The 19,863-nt window shown below is 42.2% G+C and overlaps 1 protein-coding gene across 5 annotated transcripts in view; it reads right to left on the bottom strand.

Moving 5' to 3' along the window:
- LOC132819698 (apoptosis-stimulating of p53 protein 2-like) overlaps window positions 1-19,863 on the bottom strand; it is a 115,524-nt gene that overhangs the window by 55,698 nt on the left and 39,963 nt on the right. For all 5 annotated transcript variants that reach the window (XM_060831359.1, XM_060831360.1, XM_060831363.1 and 2 more), the window contains one exon: window positions 11,702-11,803. In XM_060831359.1, coding sequence (XP_060687342.1) covers window positions 11,702-11,803 — 102 coding nt within the window. The remainder of the gene's footprint in view (window positions 1-11,701; window positions 11,804-19,863) is intronic.

Raw genomic sequence — 19,863 nt, 5'->3', positions numbered from 1 at the left:
TCCTCCTTCCCTGACAGAAGATAATTTAAGATCAAAGAAGGATTCAAGAACTAAGAACACAAGAAATAGGAGGGATAGATGATATGGTGCCAAGCCTGTTCTGCCACTTAAGTTCATCAGAACAGATTTCAGGCTTCAATTCCACTTGCTGAGCTGTTCTTCATATCCTTCAATTCTTTAAGACTGAAAAATGCATCAATCTCATCTTTCAAAGCACTCCATGATGGTATATCCACATCATTATGGAGTAGAAAATTACTGACAACCAAACCCTTTGAGTGAAGACATTTCTCATCCCAGTTCACAATTCTCCTGATCTAGACACTGCTCCCATGTTTTAGATTTCTCAAGCAGCAGAAACAAGCTCTCAGCATTTACCCCATCAAGCCCTTTCAGAATTATGTCAGTTTCAACTAGATTACTCTCATCCTTCTAAGCTCCAAGTATACAGACGCAATTTCCTCAGTCTACTCTCTCAGGACTATGCCCTGTACACAAGGACTATTTTAACAAACCTTGTATTACATATTATAGAAAACAATAAAATTTGGAAATGACTATTGCTGCTAATGACAGACACTAAATTCATTCATTAAGCATTTTTCTTTAACACATGATTTAAACATATCAGGTGTTCATCCACTGATATCAGTAATAATAATTTCCAGGTTGCAATGCGGTTACCACACAATTGCAATGCAAGTCACTTGCAAAGTTAATCTGTAATCTGTCAATAAACCCAGATTCTTTCTAGTACCATAAGATTATTATAAACACAGGAATGAAATTTGGAAAAAAATGCTCTCTTGGCAGAAAACAAAACTGAAGGACTTGAATGATAAGGAACAATTTAATTGGAGACACTCATGTATTTTTCAAACTGTATTATAAAGGTAGCATGAGTATAGCACCCTCTATCAGACAAATAGCACAACTTCAACCAACTCAAAAGATGTTAGTATTTAAAATGTAACCAAACAGAACTTTAAGATCATCAAAGTTTGTAGATGACAAATTTTGAAAGTATTGTGACCAGTGTGGAGGATCACATAGATTTCAATCGAGAACAGAGAGGCTGATAGAATGGGGAAACACATGGAGATGAAATTTAATGCAAAAATTGTGTAAAATGATAGATGCTGTTAAAAAGAATGACAAAGACAATTCTGAAGAGGTTTCTAAAGAGTATTATATAAATATTAATAACAAGGCTAACAAAGTAGTTAGGGAGACATAAGGGACCTGGTTTTTACAAGTCGAGGCATAGTGTATAAAAGCAACAAAGTTGAAAATTAAATCCACTAAATATTGTAAATAAACTTTGACAAAACATCAGTTCAGCCTCAGTTCAACGCTTATAACAAATTCTGGACATCACACTTTAAGGAGGACGTGAAGGCACTGGAAAGAACACAAAAAATGTTTTAAGAATGATTCTAGGAATGATGGGACTTAACTACATGCATGAATTGGTGACACTGGGGTTACTCTCCTTTAAGAAGGGAAAACTGACAGAAAATTTGATAAAACTGTTCAAAATAATGAGGGAAACGACAGATGGGCAGCCACTGTTCCTGTTGCTGGAAAGGCTGATAACAATAAATCTGTTTATTTTCTTTTCTTTCCACACTGGATAATGTGATCAGCAAAGATCGACAGGTGATATGACCACAACTCTTCCTTTAATGCACTGAGAGTTCAGAATTTGGAATGCATTGGTTGAGATTGCAATGGTGCTATATTCAATTGTGACATCCAGAAGGGAAATGGATTAATTATCTGAAGAGAAAAGCAAATTTGCAGGTCTACAAAGAAAAGCCAGAGAATTAAGATTAAGGGAGAAAGGACGGGCATGAACACAACTGGTCAACTGGCCTCCTACCAAGCTATAACCATTTTACGATTGTATGGATTTCAGAACACTAAAACTGTATCATTTTAAGAAGTATTCTAAAAAGAATGTTGAAAAGCAAAATTCAAACCCTCAATCACAGTGGATTCACACTGATTGATTATTCAGCCACAATTCTAATCATGCAACAAATGACACAAACAATTTGGGAATTTTTAAACCATCCCAAGATTCCCTGACTGTTCTTTTTTCCTTTTATCTAACTTTTTTAAAAAGTGTGAATATTCAATAACATCTATTGCACCAAACGTCTCATTGGTCTCAAACAAGTTTCTTCTTCACAACAGATTACGTGCGACAGTTCTTATATGGGTAATTGCAACAGCCAAGACTATTGGCAGTATCTTTCTACTGAATAATGTCAAACGTGCTCGAAAATCTATTTGACTGGACCACTGTAATTCCTTCCTCAAACAACCTTAGATGGCACTGTAACTTTTAATGATGAGGAATCACTGAAGGACAAATCTTTTATTATTAAAGAAAGATAAGAATGTGGAACTGTTTTATTTTTCAACAAATTATTATTTTTAATCCAATTCTCAATTATTCAATTTAATTATTAGGTGGAGAAATGGCAGAAGTTGGTATTATTCTTAGGACAGAGAAGGTGAGGGGACATTTAAATGAAGTATTTAAAATTACTAAGTGTGTTGAAAGAATAAATAAGGAAGCTGCTTTTGGTTCCCAATCATCCCTCTTGTAAAAGAGAACACAGTTAAGGCGATTGTGGTCTGTAGTCTAGGGCTGGAAAAGCATAGCAGGTCAGGCAGCATCCAATGAGCAGGAGAATCAATGTTTTGAGCATAAGCCCTTCATCAGGAATCCAATGTCGAATCTCTTGCTCCTTGGATGCTGTGCTTTTCCAGCACAACACTCTCGACTCTGATGACCGGCAGCTGCTGTCCTCATTTTGTCCGAGTTAAGGTGACTGGCCAAGCAATGAAAAGGTTGAGGAAATGTTTAAAAATATAAACATTGTGTTATGTCCTGAAAGGATCTAGAAGCAGATGTGATAGAAACTTTCCAAAAAGGCATTTGACACATTCTTGATTGGGAACATTTGCCTTCTGATAACAATTTTGGATAGCAACACATCACTATCTGCACATAAAGAATGTGTTTTGCTGGATATTTTGACAAAAAGTATGTTGTTTATTAAGAACTAAAAATTAATTCAGAATTATACAGACTAGGAGGAGATCTTGGCGCCTGGGTCAGGTTTTTGAAATGGGAAAGTCACTGTAATTCTGAGGATTAAAGAACAAAATCTGAGACAAATCAGCAGTGGTAGTTTAAGTTTTACAACAGCCACCTCACGCTTGAACCTTAAACATAATAAAGCATCTGACGGACCTTGGAGTACTATGTACAGTTCTGTACAGAGGAAGGATGTTATTAAATTGAAGGCGGCTTAGAAAATATTTACCAGGATAAGATTGGGACATATTTCCACTGGAATGAAGGAGGTTGAGGTGCAACCTGATATAAGTTTATAAAATCACGAGGGGGTCAGATACAGTGAAGAGTAAAGATCTTTTTCCTGTGATGCAGGAGTTCAAAACTCGGGGGCATATGTTTAAGGTGAGAGGATAAAGATTTAAAAGGGACCTGAGCGGCAACATTTTCATAAAGGATAGTTCATATGTGGAATGAACTGCCAGAGGAAGTGGCAAATGCAAGTACAGTTACAACCATTTAAAAGACACACGGACAGGTATGTGAATAGGGAATGTTTAGGATATGGACCAAATGCAGGCAAATAGGGCTAGTATAGTTTGGGAAACTTGGTTAGCATACATCAGATGGAGTGAAGGATCTGTTTCCATGCTGTGTAACTCTATGGCTCTTTGAACTTCACAGAAGTATTGTGAAGGAAAACAAAAGACACCAAACGACATAAGGAGGTTTTAATTGGGATTTTACGAGGTGGTAGTGGAAAGTCCACCAGACAGAAAGTCAGATGCAAGCCTGTCTCCTTGAGTCCTCAAAACCATAGCTCAATTTTGTGTTGTTCATGCATTCAACTGCTTGCATTCAAGGCTTCAATCCCTTTAACAGTGAATACTCCACCTCCATGAGTTGTCAATCAACTGAAGGGACAGCAGTGACAATGAATCAGATCTGTACTGAAAACAAGTGGGAGTTTTCAGCATGGTGGGAACAGTCTTTCAGTGGGGGCAGACAAACTTGGGCCAGATGGTTCTCAACCAACAGGATCCGAACATCAACCTGTGTCTCCAGGCCAGTTTTCACAAGGCAGAATCTCACTTATGAGCGCCAAGTGGCCGAAGAGCAGACAGGCTGCCTGGTACTTTTCACATCATGGCTAAAATACCAACAAAAGCAAACGTCCCCCTGCTCACCGCTTGGCACAAGCCTATTTCAGGTGTGGGAGACATATTAGCTGTTGTTAGGTCACATCACTAAAATCTTGGTTTAAAAGACAGATCTTAATAAAAATTTAAAGCACGTAAATCAAGCTAGAGAGACAGGAAGGTACAGGGAAGAATTTCAGAGCTCAGGACTGCTGCAATTGAAGTAGCAGCCATCAAGAGAGGAAGAAGTAAACAACAACACACAACAGGCCAGAATTAGATGAGCATAAACGGTTTGGAACAATGTGGGACTTAGGGTCTTTATAGAAATACAGAGAGATGAGGCTATGAATGATTTGAAAACAAGACCAAGTATTATAATTAAGATTGCATTTGACTGGGATCCAAAGTCAGTCAATAAGCACAGGAATCATAGGTGAATGGTGAACATTTAAGTGTGAAACACAGGCAGACGAGTTTGGATGCTCTCACATTAGTGGAGGGTAAATTGAATTATCAGATCAGGGTATGTTGGAATTGCCAAGTCAAAAGGCAAAGACATGGATAACAAGATGAGCTGAAACAGGGATGAAGTTGGGTAATGCTATGTCAGGTGGAAATTGGGTGCCTTGACCTTGGCAGAAATGATGAGGTCAGGAGACATATCAGGATTAAATATAACACAAGGGGCTCTTTTGGTTCAATGGCAATATCCTTTCTTTTGAACCAGAAAGCCTGGGTTCAAATCACAACTGCTCCAGAAATGTGCAATAACATCTCTGAACAGGTTGATTATAAAACATCAACTATGATGCAAAATTATTAACAGATTGGTTTAAACACAGAGTCATGGAGTCCACAGATATGGAACAGAGTATGGAGCAGGGATCAAAGGAAATAGTTTCAGTTTTACCAATGTTTAAAGGGAAACTTTTGCTCATCCCATACTGCATGTTGGATAAGAAGTCTAGTAACAGCATAGAAAGCAAGAGATGAGACAGAGAATTAAATCTCAATGCCATCTATGTGCCTATGAAAATTACCATTAAGCTTTCCAAGTAATCTTGGAAAGTAATCTTTACTGATTAAGGATGATCAGCCATGATCATATTGAATGGTGGTGCAGGCTCGACGGGCAGAATGGCCTACTCCTGCATCTATTGTCCACTGTCTTGCTAAGGGACAGCGAGCAGATGAGAAATAGTAGGGGGTTGAGGATTGGTCCTTTATGTGTACTAGATGTAACAGTGCTGGATCAAGAAGAGAAGCCATTGCAAATGATGATCTTTGGTAATTAGAGAGGTAGGAATGAAACTGGGTGACAGCTGTGCCACCCAGTAATGACAGCCAAGAGGCACCGAAGCAAGATGGTGTATCCAATTGTGTCAAAGGGTACAGACAGGTCAAAGAGGAGAAGAAAGGTTTACCCATGTCAAAGCCACATGGGATCGTAACAGCTTTGGAACTGTTCTGGTACTGTAGGGGAGGTATGCTGAAATCTGATGTGAAGAATTCAGATATGGTGTTCGGGAAAAGATGGGGATAGATTTAAGAACATAAGTAGGAGTAGACGATAGGACCTGTTGAGCCTGTTCCATCATAAATATGGCTGACTTTCGATTTCCACTCTACTTTCCTGCTTGTTTCTCAATAAGGATGCAACAACATATGTTACGTATTTTGTTGAGTAGAGAAAGAAAAAGCGAGATACACAGAACAATTAATAGAAGGTCAAGACAGAACAACCAATACGTAACAACAGGTTTATTAAATGATACCAGAAAAAGAGCCCCTAAGAAATAGTGATTTAGCAGTCAGTGTGACTAAGAGAAATTTGGGTTGGGAATAACTGTGCTCAGCTTAAAGAAAGGCAATTACAAAGAAATTAGGACAGAACAAGCAGGTGTGAACTGGGGCAGGAATAAAGACAGTTGAGGAACAATGATAGATGTTTAACAAAATAGTTCACGGCTCACAGCAAAGATACACTGCAGCGAGGAAAGAGAATTTTAGCAAAGGGAGAAACTAACCAGAATTTATCAGGTAAGTAAAGGATAGGATTTTATTAAAATAAAAACATACAATGTGGTAAAGATTAGTGGTAAACCAGAGAATTTTGCAAGTTTTAGAAACCCACAGAAGACAACCAAAAAAAGGAAAAAATAAATTTTGACAGTCAACTTGCAAGTAAATGGAGAAAGATTGCAGAACAAAACCACAGAATAGAGGGATTCTTGAGACACCTTGCCAATGAATCACAAAATATTAGCACCCAAGTTTGGCAGGTAATAAGGAAGGAAAATGGAATGTTGGCCTATATTTCAGAAGGAATGGAGTATCGAAGCAAGAAGGTTTTGCTGCAACAGTCAAACCACAACTAGAATAGTTGTGGTTTGACTAAATTAAATTAGTTTTGCTCACTAATTTAATGCAAGATGTATTGTGATTAGAGGTAGTTCAGATAAGGTTCACAATGCTGATACCAGGTGTGGATTGTCTTATGAGGAGTAGTCAAGTAGATTGGGGCTCCACATATTGAATATAGTAGATTGAAAGGCTACTTTATTGTAATATAAAGGATTCTGAGGAAACTTGATATGAAGTGTGTCTTGGACCAGAGGCATAATATCAGGATAAGGTTGCTGCATACCTAACACAGAGATTCGGGTAATTTCTTCTCTCAGAGGGTAGTTGAGTTGATGGCTGCAAATGTGTTGCTGGTTAAAGCACAGCAGGTCAGGCAGCATCTCAGGAATAGAGAATTCGACGTTTCGAGCATAAGCCCTTCATCAGGAATAAGAGAGAGAGCCAAGCAGGCTAAGATAAAAGGTAGGGAGGAGGGACTAGGGGGAGGGGCGATGGAGGTGGGATAGGTGGAAGGAGGTCAAGGTGAGGGTGATAGGCCGGAGTGGGGTGGGGGCGGAGAGGTCAGGAAGAGGATTGCAGGTTAGGAGGGCGGTGCTGAGTTGAGGGAACCGACTGAGACAAGGTGGGGGGAGGGGAAATGAGGAAACTGGAGAAATCTGAATTCATACCTTGTGGTTGGAGGGTTCCCAGGCGGAAGATGAGGCGCTCCTCCTCCAGCCGTCGTGTTGTTGTGTTCTGCCGGTGGAGGAGTCCAAGGACCTGCATGTCCTCGGTGGAGTGGGAGGGAGAGTTAAAGTGTTGAGCCACGGGGTGATTGGGTTGGTTGGTTCGGGCAGCCCGGAGGTGTTCTCTGAAGCGTTCCGCAAGTAAGCGGCCTGTCTCACCAATATAGAGGAGGCCACATCGGGTGCAGCGGATGCAATAGATGATGTGTGTGGAGGTACAGGTGAACTTGTGGCGGATATGGAAGGATCCCTTGGGGCCTTGGAGGGAAGTGAGTGTGGAGGTGTGGGCACAAGTTTTACATTTCCTGCGGTTGCAGGGGAAGGTGCCGGGGGTGGAGGTTGGGTTGGTGGGGGGTGTGGATCTGACGAGGGAGTCACGAAGGGAGTGGTCCTTGCGGAACGCTGATAGGGGAGGGGAGGGAAATATATCCATGGTGGTGGGGTCCGTTTGGAGGTGGCGGAAATGGCAGCGGATGATACGTTGTGTGCGGAGGTTGGTGGGGTGGTAGGTGAGAACCAGTGGGGTTCTGTCTTGGTGGCGGTTGGAGGAGCGGGGCTCAAGGGCGGAGGAGCGGGAAGTGGAGGAGATGCGGTGGAGGGCATCGTCGATCACGTCTGGGGGGAATCTGCGGTCCTTGAAGAAGGAGGCCATCTGGGCTGTGCGGTGTTGGAATTGGTCCTCCTGGGAGCAGATGCGGCGGAGACGAAGGAATTGGGAATATGGGATGGCGTTTTTACAGGGGGCAGGGTGGGAGGAGGTGTAGTCCAGGTAGCTGTGGGAGTCAGTCGGTTTATAATAGATGTCTGTGTTGAGTCGGTCGCCCGAGATAGAAATGGAAAGGTCTAGGAAGGGGAGGGAGGAGTTTGAGACAGTCCAGGTGAATTTCAGGTCGGGATGGAAGGTGTTAGTAAAGTTGATGAACTGTTCAACCTCCTCGTGGGAGCACGAGGCAGCGCCGATACAGTCATCGATGTAGCGGAGGAAAAGGTGGGGGGTGGTGCCAGTGTAGTTGCGGAAGATGGACTGTTCCACATATCCTACGAAGAGGCAGGCATAGCTGGGGCCCATGCGGGTGCCCATGGCAACTCCTTTAGTTTGGAGGAAGTGGGAGGATTGAAAAGAGAAGTTATTCAGGGTGAGGACCAGTTCAGTCAGTCGAGTGGAAGGGTACTGGTTGGTGCGGCGGGAAAGGAAGAAGCGGAGGGCTTTGAGTCCTTCGTGATGGGGGATGAAGGTGTACAGGGACTGGATGTCCATAGTGAAAATAAGGCGTTGGGGACCGGGGAAGCGAAAATCCTGGAGGAGGTGGAGGGCGTGGGTGGGGAGTTCTTGGACTAAAGGGGACAGGACCGTGTCGAGGTATTGGGAGATGAGTTCGGTGGGGCAGGAGCAGGCTGAGACAATGGGTCGGCCGGGGCAGGCAGGTTTGTGGATTTTGGGCAGGTGGTATCCACAAACCTGCCTGCCCCGGCCGACCCATTGTCTCAGCCTGCTCCTGCCCCACCGAACTCATCTCCCAATACCTCGACACGGTCCTGTCCCCTTTAGTCCAAGAACTCCCCACCTACGTTCGGGACACCACCCACGCCCTCCACCTCCTCCAGGATTTTCGCTTCCCCGGTCCCCAACGCCTTATTTTCACTATGGACATCCAGTCCCTGTACACCTCCATCCCCCATCACGAAGGACTCAAAGCCCTCCGCTTCTTCCTTTCCCGCAGCACCAACCAGTACCCTTCCACTGACACCCTCTTTCGACTGACTGAACTGGTCCTCACCCTGAATAACTTCTCTTTTCAATCCTCCCACTTCCTCCAAACTAAAGGAGTTGCCATGGGCACCCGCATGGGCCCCAGCTATGCCTGCCTCTTCGTAGGATATGTGGAACAGTCCATCTTCCGCAACTACACTGGCACCACCCCCCACCTTTTCCTCCGCTACATCGATGACTGTATCGGCGCTGCCTCGTGCTCCCACGAGGAGGTTGAACAGTTCATCAACTTTACTAACACCTTCCATCCCGACCTGAAATTCACCTGGACTGTCTCAAACTCCTCCCTCCCCTTCCTAGACCTTTCCATTTCTATCTCGGGCGACCGACTCAACACAGACATCTATTATAAACCGACTGACTCCCACAGCTACCTGGACTACACCTCCTCCCACCCTGCCCCCTGTAAAAACGCCATCCCATATTCCCAATTCCTTCGTCTCCGCCGCATCTGCTCCCAGGAGGACCAATTCCAACACCGCACAGCCCAGATGGCCTCCTTCTTCAAGGACCGCAGATTCCCCCCAGACGTGATCGACGATGCCCTCCACCGCATCTCCTCCACTTCCCGCTCCTCCGCCCTTGAGCCCTGCTCCTCCAACCGCCACCAAGACAGAGCCCCACTGGTTCTCACCTACCACCCCACCAACCTCCGCATACAACGTATCATCCGCCGCCATTACCGCCACCTCCAAACGGACCCCACCACCAAGGATATATTTCCCTCCCCTCCCCTATCAGCGTTCCGCAAGGACCACTCCCTTCGTGACTCCCTCGTCAGATCCACACCCCCCACCAACCCAACCTCCACCCCCGGCACCTTCCCCTGCAACCGCAGGAAATGTAAAATTTGCGCCCACACCTCCACACTCACTTCCCTCCAAGGCCCCAAGGGATCCTTCCATATCCGCCACAAGTTCACCTGTACCTCCACACACATCATCTATTGCATCCGCTGCACCCGATGTGGCCTCCTCTATATTGGTGAGACAGGCCGCTTACTTGCGGAACGCTTCAGAGAACACCTCCGGGCCGCCCGAACCAACCAACCCAATCACCCCGTGGCTCAACACTTTAACTCTCCCTCCCACTCCACCGAGGACATGCAGGTCCTTGGACTCCTCCACCGGCAGAACACAACAACACGACGGCTGGAGGAGGAGCGCCTCATCTTCCGCCTGGGAACCCTCTAACCACAAGGTATGAATTCAGATTTCTCCAGTTTCCTCATTTCCCCTCCCCCCACCTTGTCTCAGTCGGTTCCCTCAACTCAGCACCACCCTCCTAACCTGCAATCCTCTTCCTGACCTCTCCGCCCCCACCCCACTCCGGCCTATCACCCTCACCTTGACCTCCTTCCACCTATCCCACCTCCATCGCCCCTCCCCCTAGTCCCTCCTCCCTACCTTTTATCTTAGCCTGCTTGGCTCTCTCTCTTATTCCTGATGAAGGGCTTATGCTCGAAACGTCAAATTCTCTATTCCTGAGATGCTGCCTGACCTGCTGTGCTTTAACCAGCAACACATTTGCAGCTGTGATCTCCAGCATCTGCAGACCTCATTTTTTAGTTGAGTTGATGGAATTACTTTACAGCAGAGGGCTGTTAAGACTTGGCCGTTAAGTATATTTAAGTTTGAGACAGACATATTTTTGACCAGTAAGAGAACTGACAAATTGAGCTGAGGATTCTCAGATTAACTATGATCTCATTGAATGGCAGAGCAGACTTGATGATCTGAAATGGCTTATGTCTTACAGTCCAATGATAGAAGCAGCTGCAAGAACAACAGCAGTGAAAAAAATAAACATTTTTACGCTTGAAGCAAAGATATTGAAATCACCTAAGACACAGGTCAAGGAAAAAGTGGATGCCGATGGAATAAGGGAAATAGGTTCAGGGCAGAATGAGAATCACAACATTTTAGATGAGGCCAGGTATGAATAGGAAAATGAATAGTCAAGGTGCCAAAAAGTATACATCCAAAGGCAACAGAACTGAAATCCAACCAATACAGACAAGAGAAGAAAATTTGAATGCTGTCGTCATAGTAATGTATCAAGTCAAAACTAGGTACGTTTCCACATGGAAGTGAGGCAAAGAAATATAAGAAATGTACCGTATATACAGAGTAACAGCTGATCTTGTAGAAGTTGATCCCCTATTTTTGGCCAAACAATCTAGAATTTTCCATATATCTCGTGTACAAGTCAACCCTAGTTCTCCACAGTAAACAGGTCAACGTTTATGAATCAGTGTGCTGGCCATCAAGTTCTGCTCCAGCCTTCCAGTCTGTCAGTTGTTCCGCTCTGTTCCCGGTCTTCCAGTTCGCCGGCTCTCGTGTTCTGCTCTCGGATTTCAGAATTAGCACAATTCATAGTTTGTTTTCTTTATTCATTTAGAAATCAATTGGGTTTCTGCTAAATGATACAGTATGAATTGTGACAGGCAAGAATTTCAGCCTCTCAGAAATAGTATCCATGTAATAGTCAACCCCATAAATCTAACTTTATAAAGTAATCACAAAAATTCAACTATTACTCGTATGTATACAGTAGTTGTTTTGGACAGTTCTCACCTTGCTTTAAAATAATGATTATGTACGTGTACCTTTGTTGCCAAAAGTTGCTGCTGGGAATCAATCTGCTGTTGCTGCCGAGTTGCCATCTCCTGTAGTTCCGCAAGCGTCATGTCCATACGTGGCCCACTGACCTGCAAAGCATGAAGGAAGTTGTGCTTTAAATCAGAATTCCAACTTTGTTCAGTGTAGATTTTAACAAGGCTAACAACAGCACTCTCAACTCATTAACTTTAACCATTTAGCTATTAACTTTCATTTTCTTATCAATAATTCCTGTTTGTAGTCCAGCATGGAAACAGACCTTTTGTCCAGCCAGTCCATGCTGACCATAATCCCAAACTAAACTACTTTCACTTGCCTGCACTTGGCCCAAAGACATCCATATGTTTCTTATTCATATTCTTATATACATGTCTTTTAAACATTTTAACTGTACCCTCACCAACAACTTGCTCTGGAAATTCATTCTACAAATGAACTACTCTGTGTAAACAAGAATACACGTCACATCTTTTTTAAATCTTTCTCCTCCCAACTTAAAAACTGACCCCTCCTCTTGAAACCTCCCACCCTAGGGAAAAAAGACCTCACATTCACCCTTCTTTATATACCTCATGATTTTTTAAACCTCTCTAAGGTCATCCCTCAACTCCTACGCTTCAGTGAAAACAAGTCCCAGCCTCTTCTTCTAACTGAAACTCTCCATTCCTTGCAACTTCCTGGTAAATCTTTTCTCAACCCAGCTTAATAATATCCTTCCTGTAAAATGGATAGAGTACTCCAGAAAAGGCCGTGCCAATATCCTGTACAAACTCAACATGATGTCCTAACTTCTAGACTCAAAAGGTGTGAGCAATGAAGGCAAGTGTGCTAAATGCCTTAACGACTCTGTCTATACAAAACTCAATAATGATGTACCTGAAACCTTAGGTCTCTGTTCTACAACATCCAAGGCCCTACTTTGCTTGCTACATTTCTTACTTTTATAACAGGGAAGCATCATGCACCACTTCTCATCTTTTTGCAGCTTCTTAGGAGATGAAGAAATCCATTAACAAGCATGCTCACAGATAGTGGAGCAAAATTTGTTGCATAATCTGCTGTATTTCATTAGTTGCATAAATATACTTATTCATATTCCTTCATGAGCAAATGATTAATACCCTAACTTTGAGAGTTTTAACTCTGCAATTTTTAAATATAAACTTCAAACTGATTTGACTGTCTTTCTTCTTTACTTAGGAAACAGAAATCTTTGTTTTCAAACATTGCTCTCCACAAACTTTGAGGGGTGCAATGAGCTCCCCTTCAAGTATTTTTGTTTTCTTCAATTGATTCATTATCTCCATGAGTAAACATTTTATGAAATTACTTTATAACCATGAAACTGGAGTCACCTGGCAAAGCCATCTATGCTCATTCATGGGCAATTCTTTTCAATGCAAAGTCTATGGCTCCTGTATCATTTCAAAACTCCAATGGCTTGAATTTTTCAAAAGTTTAGATGGTGAGTTATTGATATTTTTGTCATCACTCTTTGGAATGGACTGCAAAGTCTGGATATAGTGTGGATGCAGAAATCCTCAAATTGTGGCTAATCATTCTCTGCTTTATATCCTCCCCACCACCAGTAATCAATGAAATAAGCCGATTTGGCAAGAACTTCCCCTTTCTCAGTCTTTTATCTCTGTTAGAATCCCATCAAAAACACATTTCATTTGATCAGGCAAAACTTTCCAATTTTATTTCACATTTTCAATCTGATTCATTGCTAACAGATTTGATCCTGAAAATGTCATGTTAAATGTCTCCATATTGATTATTAGATAATTTTAAAACAAAATTTTAAATATTTTTGCTTTACAATTTCTATTACAATATTTTAATCTGCATTTTGACCAATGTGCACGTTGCAATTTTTGTGGAGTTGAAGTGCCCATCAGCCATGTTTAAATGATGGAGTGGACTCGGTGGACTCGATAGGCTAAATGGTCTTACTGCCACTCCTATGTCTTATGCAATTTTTAATTCAATCTAGAAAATCTTTTAAAAGCAATTGGTTTTATTTCATTTCTTGTTTGGTTCTTTAATGTGACTGGCTGCTTGGTCAACATGACTACATCACTGCGGCCCCATGATCCCAATTAAAGAACACTGTAAGCAATCGTACAAGGCAGGAGGAAAAGACTAGTTGCCATCAAAATAATTATTCAAACTCAAGGAGGAGTAAGATACATTTCTAAGACTGAAAGACATCAAAAGATATGACAAGAAAGAAAGAACAGGGCACGGAGTTAAATGTTTAGCCATGATCATACTGAATGGCGGAGCAGGAGTAGGCTCAAAAGGACCAAATGGTCCACTCCTGCTGCTACATTATTTGATTGTATGTTGACATCTTTTCAACTAAAACTTCCTTTGAAGTCAGCAGCCGATGTCCTTACTTTGCTGCAATATTTAGGCTAATGGTCACATTATTTCACTGAATTTCTGAAGGAGATTAAAAATGGAAAAGTCACAGGCAACAAGCAAGTAAAGATATTCGGTGAACAGAAAATATATGAGTGAAATAATGGATGAGCAAAACCCTAAGACAATGTTTAAGAAAGTTAAAATGCATATATTACATTGCACAAAGGAACATGAATTTACTTCCAACAAATACTTTACTAAAGGATCATTTTAATAGGTCTTTATGGGTGAGTGCTGATAGGTCTATATGGATCAGTGTTGCTAGATCTGGCTTGGAGTAATTGGGTAAATTAGTTACTTGTGGGTGGAACCAAGGGTGTGCTGATCACAATACAAGTGAAGGCTCAAGGTTCCATTTTAAAATAAATTCATTTCAAAAACCATATTAACAGACTGGGGTCAGGCATACTTTACGAAGGCAAGGAATCAGCTGGCTGAGGTAAAGTGGTGAATCAAACAATTTAGTGGATTGGAGTATCATGGATAACAAACAGATAAATCTGTGAACAAGGAAAAAAGGCACGTTATTCAGCCGTTGTGGCCTGCTCCACTATTAAGATCAAAGCTGATCTGATTTTAACTCATCTTGATATTCCTGCATATGCCTGATAGTTTTTCATTCCCTTGACGAACAAGGATTATTTTATCTCTGCCTTAAAATATTTCGAGACACTGCATCCAAAGCCTTCTCAGGATGGGAATTCTTAATAATTTTCAGAGAAAACCATTTTACTCATTTCGTCTTAAATGGATATCACTTTATTTTTAAAAACAATGAACCTGCTTTTAGGTTCTCCCACAAGAGGGAACGCTCTGCCCAAATTCACCAGGTCAAGTGCCTTCAGGAACTTACATATTTCAGTTAAGGCACTTCTGACTTTTGTAAATAAACATGGATAAGCCAAGAAGCCAAATAAAGTTTTACGAGAGAACAAGAATAATAATGCAAACATTATGACAAAAATAAACAATTTAAGAATGGGATAAGAGAAGACAAGTGAGGTCTGAAAACAAATAAGCTACAAAAAGTAAGGGTGGTTGAAATTATAAAAGTGCAGATTCGTAAGAACAACCAATTTAAGATCATCCGATGTGCCTGCAATTTTGTTCACTTATGCTAGCTTTAAGCTGCATCTATTAATACACAAGAGCTTGTCCTCTTCAAACAAAAAGTTGCCCAAGCACTGTATTTTTTTTAGTTTCCAAATAAACAAAGGTGTGAGGACAATTAGACTCTACTACATTCCACATGGGAACATCTCAACCAATGTCCATTTAGCAAACTATGAGCACTACTTCTCATGAGGTCTAACTTGTTGTCCTCTAAAATTTGGGATTTCTTTGGTCTGACCTGATTAGTGCAACATAAAACGCTTCAACATCTCTTTTGCTTCAGTAATACTTCAATACCGATCTATTAAAAGTGAAGTCAAACCCAAAAATTGTCAATTTAAAGACAGTGACCAAAATATGGCAACTCCAAGAGATCAATTGTGTGAGGGGATTCTGTAGTCCGAGGTACAGAGACGTTTCTGTGGCCAGCAGAGAGAAAGCAGAACGGTGAATAGCTTCCCTAGTGCCAGGATCAAGGATGTCTTAGGAGAGATGCAGAGTGTTCTCATGGGGGAGAAGGGCCAGCAAGAGGTCAGTGTCCACACTGGAACCAACAATATAGAAAGGGAAAAGGTTGAGATTCTGAAGGGAGATAAGAGAGAGTTAGGCAGAAATTTAAAAAGGAGGTCCTCAAGGGTAGTAATATCTGGATTACTCCCAGTGCTACGAGCTAGTGAGGGCAGGAATAGGAGGATAGAACAGATGTATGCATGGCTGAGGAGTTGGTGTATGGGAGTAGGATTCACATTTTTAGATCATCAGAATCTCTTTTGGGGTAGAAATGACCTGTACAAGGAGGACAGATTGCACTTCAATTGGAAGGGAAATTTGCTAGAACTGCTTGGGAGGATTTAAACGAGTTTGGTGGGGTGGGGGACCCAGGGAGAAAGTGAGGAAAGAGATCAATCTGAGACTGGGACACTTGAGAACAGTAGTGAATCAATCAGGGCATGCAGGAACAAGGTAGGACTAATAAATTAAACTGCATTTATTTCAAAGCAAGGAGCCTAACAGGGAAGGCACATGAACTCAGGGCATGGTTAGGAACATGGGACTGGGATGTATAGCAATTACAGAAACATGGCTCAGGGATGGGCAGGACTGGCAACTTAATATTCCAGGATATAAATGCTACAGGAAAGACAGAAAGGGAGGCAAGAGAGGAGGTGGAGAGGCATTTCTGATAAGGGATAGCATTACAACTGTGCTGAGGGAGGATATTCCCAGAAATATATTCAGGGAAGTTATTTGGGTGGAACGGAGAAATAAGAAAGGGATGATCACCTTATTGGGGATTGTATTATAGTCCCCGAATAGTGAGAGGGAAATTGAGAAACAAACTTGTAAGGAGATCTCAGCTGTCTGTAAGAATAATAGGGTAGTTATGTTAGAGGATTTTAACTTTCCAAACATTGACTGGGACTGCAATAGTGTTAAAGGTTTAGATGGAGAGGAATTTGTGAAGTGTGTACAAGACAATTTTCTGATTCAGTATGTGGATGTACCTACGAGAGTAGGTGCAAAACTTGACCTACTCTTGGGAAACAAGGCAAGATAGATAACTGAGGTGTTAGTGGGGGAGTACTTTGGGGCCAGTGACCATAATTATATTTGTTTTAAAATCGTGATGGAAAAGGATAGACCAAATCTAAAAGTTGAAGTTCTAAATTGGAGAAAGGCCAATTTTGACGGTATAAGGCAAGAACTTTCGAAAGCTGATTGGAGGTAGATGTTCGCAAGTCAAGGGACGGCTGGAAAATGGGAAGCCTTCAGAAATGAGATAACAAGAATCCAGAGAAACTATATTCCTGTCAAGGTGAAAGGGAAGGCTGGTAGGTATATGGAATGCAGGATGACTAAAGAAAATTAGGGTTTGGTTAAGAAAAAGAAGGAAGCATATCAGGTATAGACAGGATAGATCGAGTGAATCCTTAGAAGAATATAAAGGAAGTAGGAGTACGCTTAAGAGGGAAATCAGGAGGGCAAAATGGGGACATGAGATAGCTTTGGCAAATAGAATTAAGGAGAATCCAAAGGGTTTTTACATATATATTAAGGACAAAAGGGTAACTGGGGAGAGAATAAGGCCCCTCAAAGATCAGCAAGTTGGACTTTGCGCGGAGTCACAGGAAATGGAGGAGATACAAAATGAATATTTTGCATCAGTATTTACTGTGGAAAAGGAAATGGAAGATATAGACTGTAGGGAAACAGATGGTGACATGTTGCAAAATGTCCAGATTACAGAGGAGGAAGTGCTGGATGTATCAAAACAGTTAAAAGGTGGATAAATCCCCAGGACCTGATCAGGTGTACCCAAGAACTCTGTGGGAAGCTAGAGGAGTGATTGCTGGGCCTCTTGCTGAGATAATTGTATCACCGATAGTTACAGGTGAGTTGCCGGAAGACTGGAGGTTGGCAAACATGGTGCCACTGTTTAAGAAGGGTGGTAAGGACAAGCCAGGGAACTATAGACCAGTGAGGCTGACCTCAGTGGTGGGCAAGTTGCTGGAGGGAATCCTGAGGGACAGGATGTACATACATTTGGAAAGGCAAGAAGTGATTTGGGATAGTCAACATGGCTTTGTGCGTGGGAAATCATGTCTCACAAACTTCATTGAGGTTTTGAAGAAGTAACATAGAAGATTGATGAGGGCAGAGCAGTAGATGTGATCTACATGGAATTCAGTATGGCGTATAACAAGGTTCCCCATGGGAGACTGATTAGCAAGGTTCAATCCCATGGAATACAGGGAGAACTAGCCATTTGGATACGGAATTGGCTCAAAGATAGAAGACAGAGGCTGGTGGTGGAAGGTTGTTTTTCAGACTGGAGACCTGTGACCAGTGGAGTGCCACAAGGATCGGTGCTGGGTCCTCTGCTTTTTGTCATTTACATAAATGATTTGGATGCGAGCATAAGAGGTACAGTTATTAAGTTTGCAGACGACACCAAAATGAGAGGTGTAGTGGACAGCGAAGAGGATTACCTCAGATTTGGTTAGGCCACTATTGGAATATTGCGTGCAATTCTGGTCTCCTTCCCATCGGAATAATGTTGTGAAACTTGAAAGGGTTCGGAAAAGATTTACAAGGACGTTGCTAGGGTTGGAGGATTTGAACTATAGGGAGAGGCTCAACAGGCTGGGGCTGAACACGCTTTCTCTGGAGCGTCGGAGGCTGAAGGGGTTCCCTTATAGAGGTTTACAAAATTATAAGGGGCATGCACAGGATAAATAGACAAAGTCTTTTCCCTGGGGTCGGGGAGTCCAGAACTAGAGGGCATAGGTTTAGGTTGAGAGGGGAAAGATGTAAAAGAGACCTAAGGGGCAACTTTTTCACGCAGAGGGTGGTACGTGTATGGAATGAGCTGCCAGAAGAAGTGGTGGAGGCTGGTACAACTGCAACATTTAAGAGGCATTTGGATGGGTATATGAATGGGAAGGGTTTAGAGGGATATGGGCTGGGTGCTGGCAGGTGGAACTAGATTGGGTTGGGATATCTGGTCGTTGTGGACCAGTTGGACCGAAGGGTCTGTTTCCATGCTGTACATCTCTATGACTCTAATTATTCATATTACTTGTGGTGGGAAGAACTGTAACAAAGTCTCTGAGGATGAAATTGTTAAATATCCTGATAGACGAAAGAGAAAGTAGCTTGCACTGATTTCAACAGACATATGTGCAGACCAAACTTCAGAATGGTGTGGAATACATTGTGCAGTTTTGGGCTCCATAGCTCAGGAAGGAGGTACTGGCCCAGCAGCGGGCTCAGAGGAGGTGCACGAGAATAGTCTCAGGAATGAAAAGCTTAACATATGAGGAATGTTTAAGGATACATGATGGGAGTTTAGAAGGGGGGGTACTAATTGAAAATTACACAATACTGAATGACCTGGACACAGTGCATGTTGGGAAGATGTTTTCATTGGTACAAGAGACTAGGACCCAAAGGCACAGCCTGAGAGTAAAGGGAAAACCTTTTAGAAAGGAAATAGGAGAAACTTTTTCTGTCAGAGTGGTGAATTATTGGTAATCACTGCCACAGAAGGCTGTGGAGGCCAGGTCACTGATTACATTTCAGAAGGAGATAGACAGCTTCTTGATTGTTAAGGGGATTAAGGGTTAGAAGAAGAAAGTAGGGGAATGTTGTGGAGAAACTTATCAGCCATGATTGAATGGCAGAGCAGATTCAATGGGCTGAATGGCCTAATTTCTGTTCCTATGTTTCATGCTCTTATTGTCTAATTCTTTGAATGTAATGAGGCACAGTAGAAGGACAAAATATAGGAGATGTGGTGTGTATAGATCTTGGGCAAGTTTCTACCATGAAACTACATTCAAAAATGTTATGGCTTGAAACTATGGGAGAAAAGTTGGATTAAAATTTTGTTTGAATTCAGAAAGCTGAGCAAGTGTTAAAATTATGTTTTCGGAGTGACTTGAGAAAGGTTGTGGTGCCCACATAGGGTTCACTTTTGTAGACTACCTCTGTTCACCATCAATAATTCAGGCATCCAAATAGATGGAATAGTACTTGCAATGGGCTTAAAAGCAACAAAGAGTTATCTGTCACGTAGAGGAAAAATAATTACACCCAAATCAAA

The sequence above is a fragment of the Hemiscyllium ocellatum genome, chromosome 10, assembly GCF_020745735.1.
Source record: "Hemiscyllium ocellatum isolate sHemOce1 chromosome 10, sHemOce1.pat.X.cur, whole genome shotgun sequence".
NCBI classification, from domain to species: Eukaryota; Metazoa; Chordata; class Chondrichthyes; order Orectolobiformes; family Hemiscylliidae; genus Hemiscyllium; species Hemiscyllium ocellatum.
This window is presented reverse-complemented; position numbering and strand designations above follow the sequence as displayed.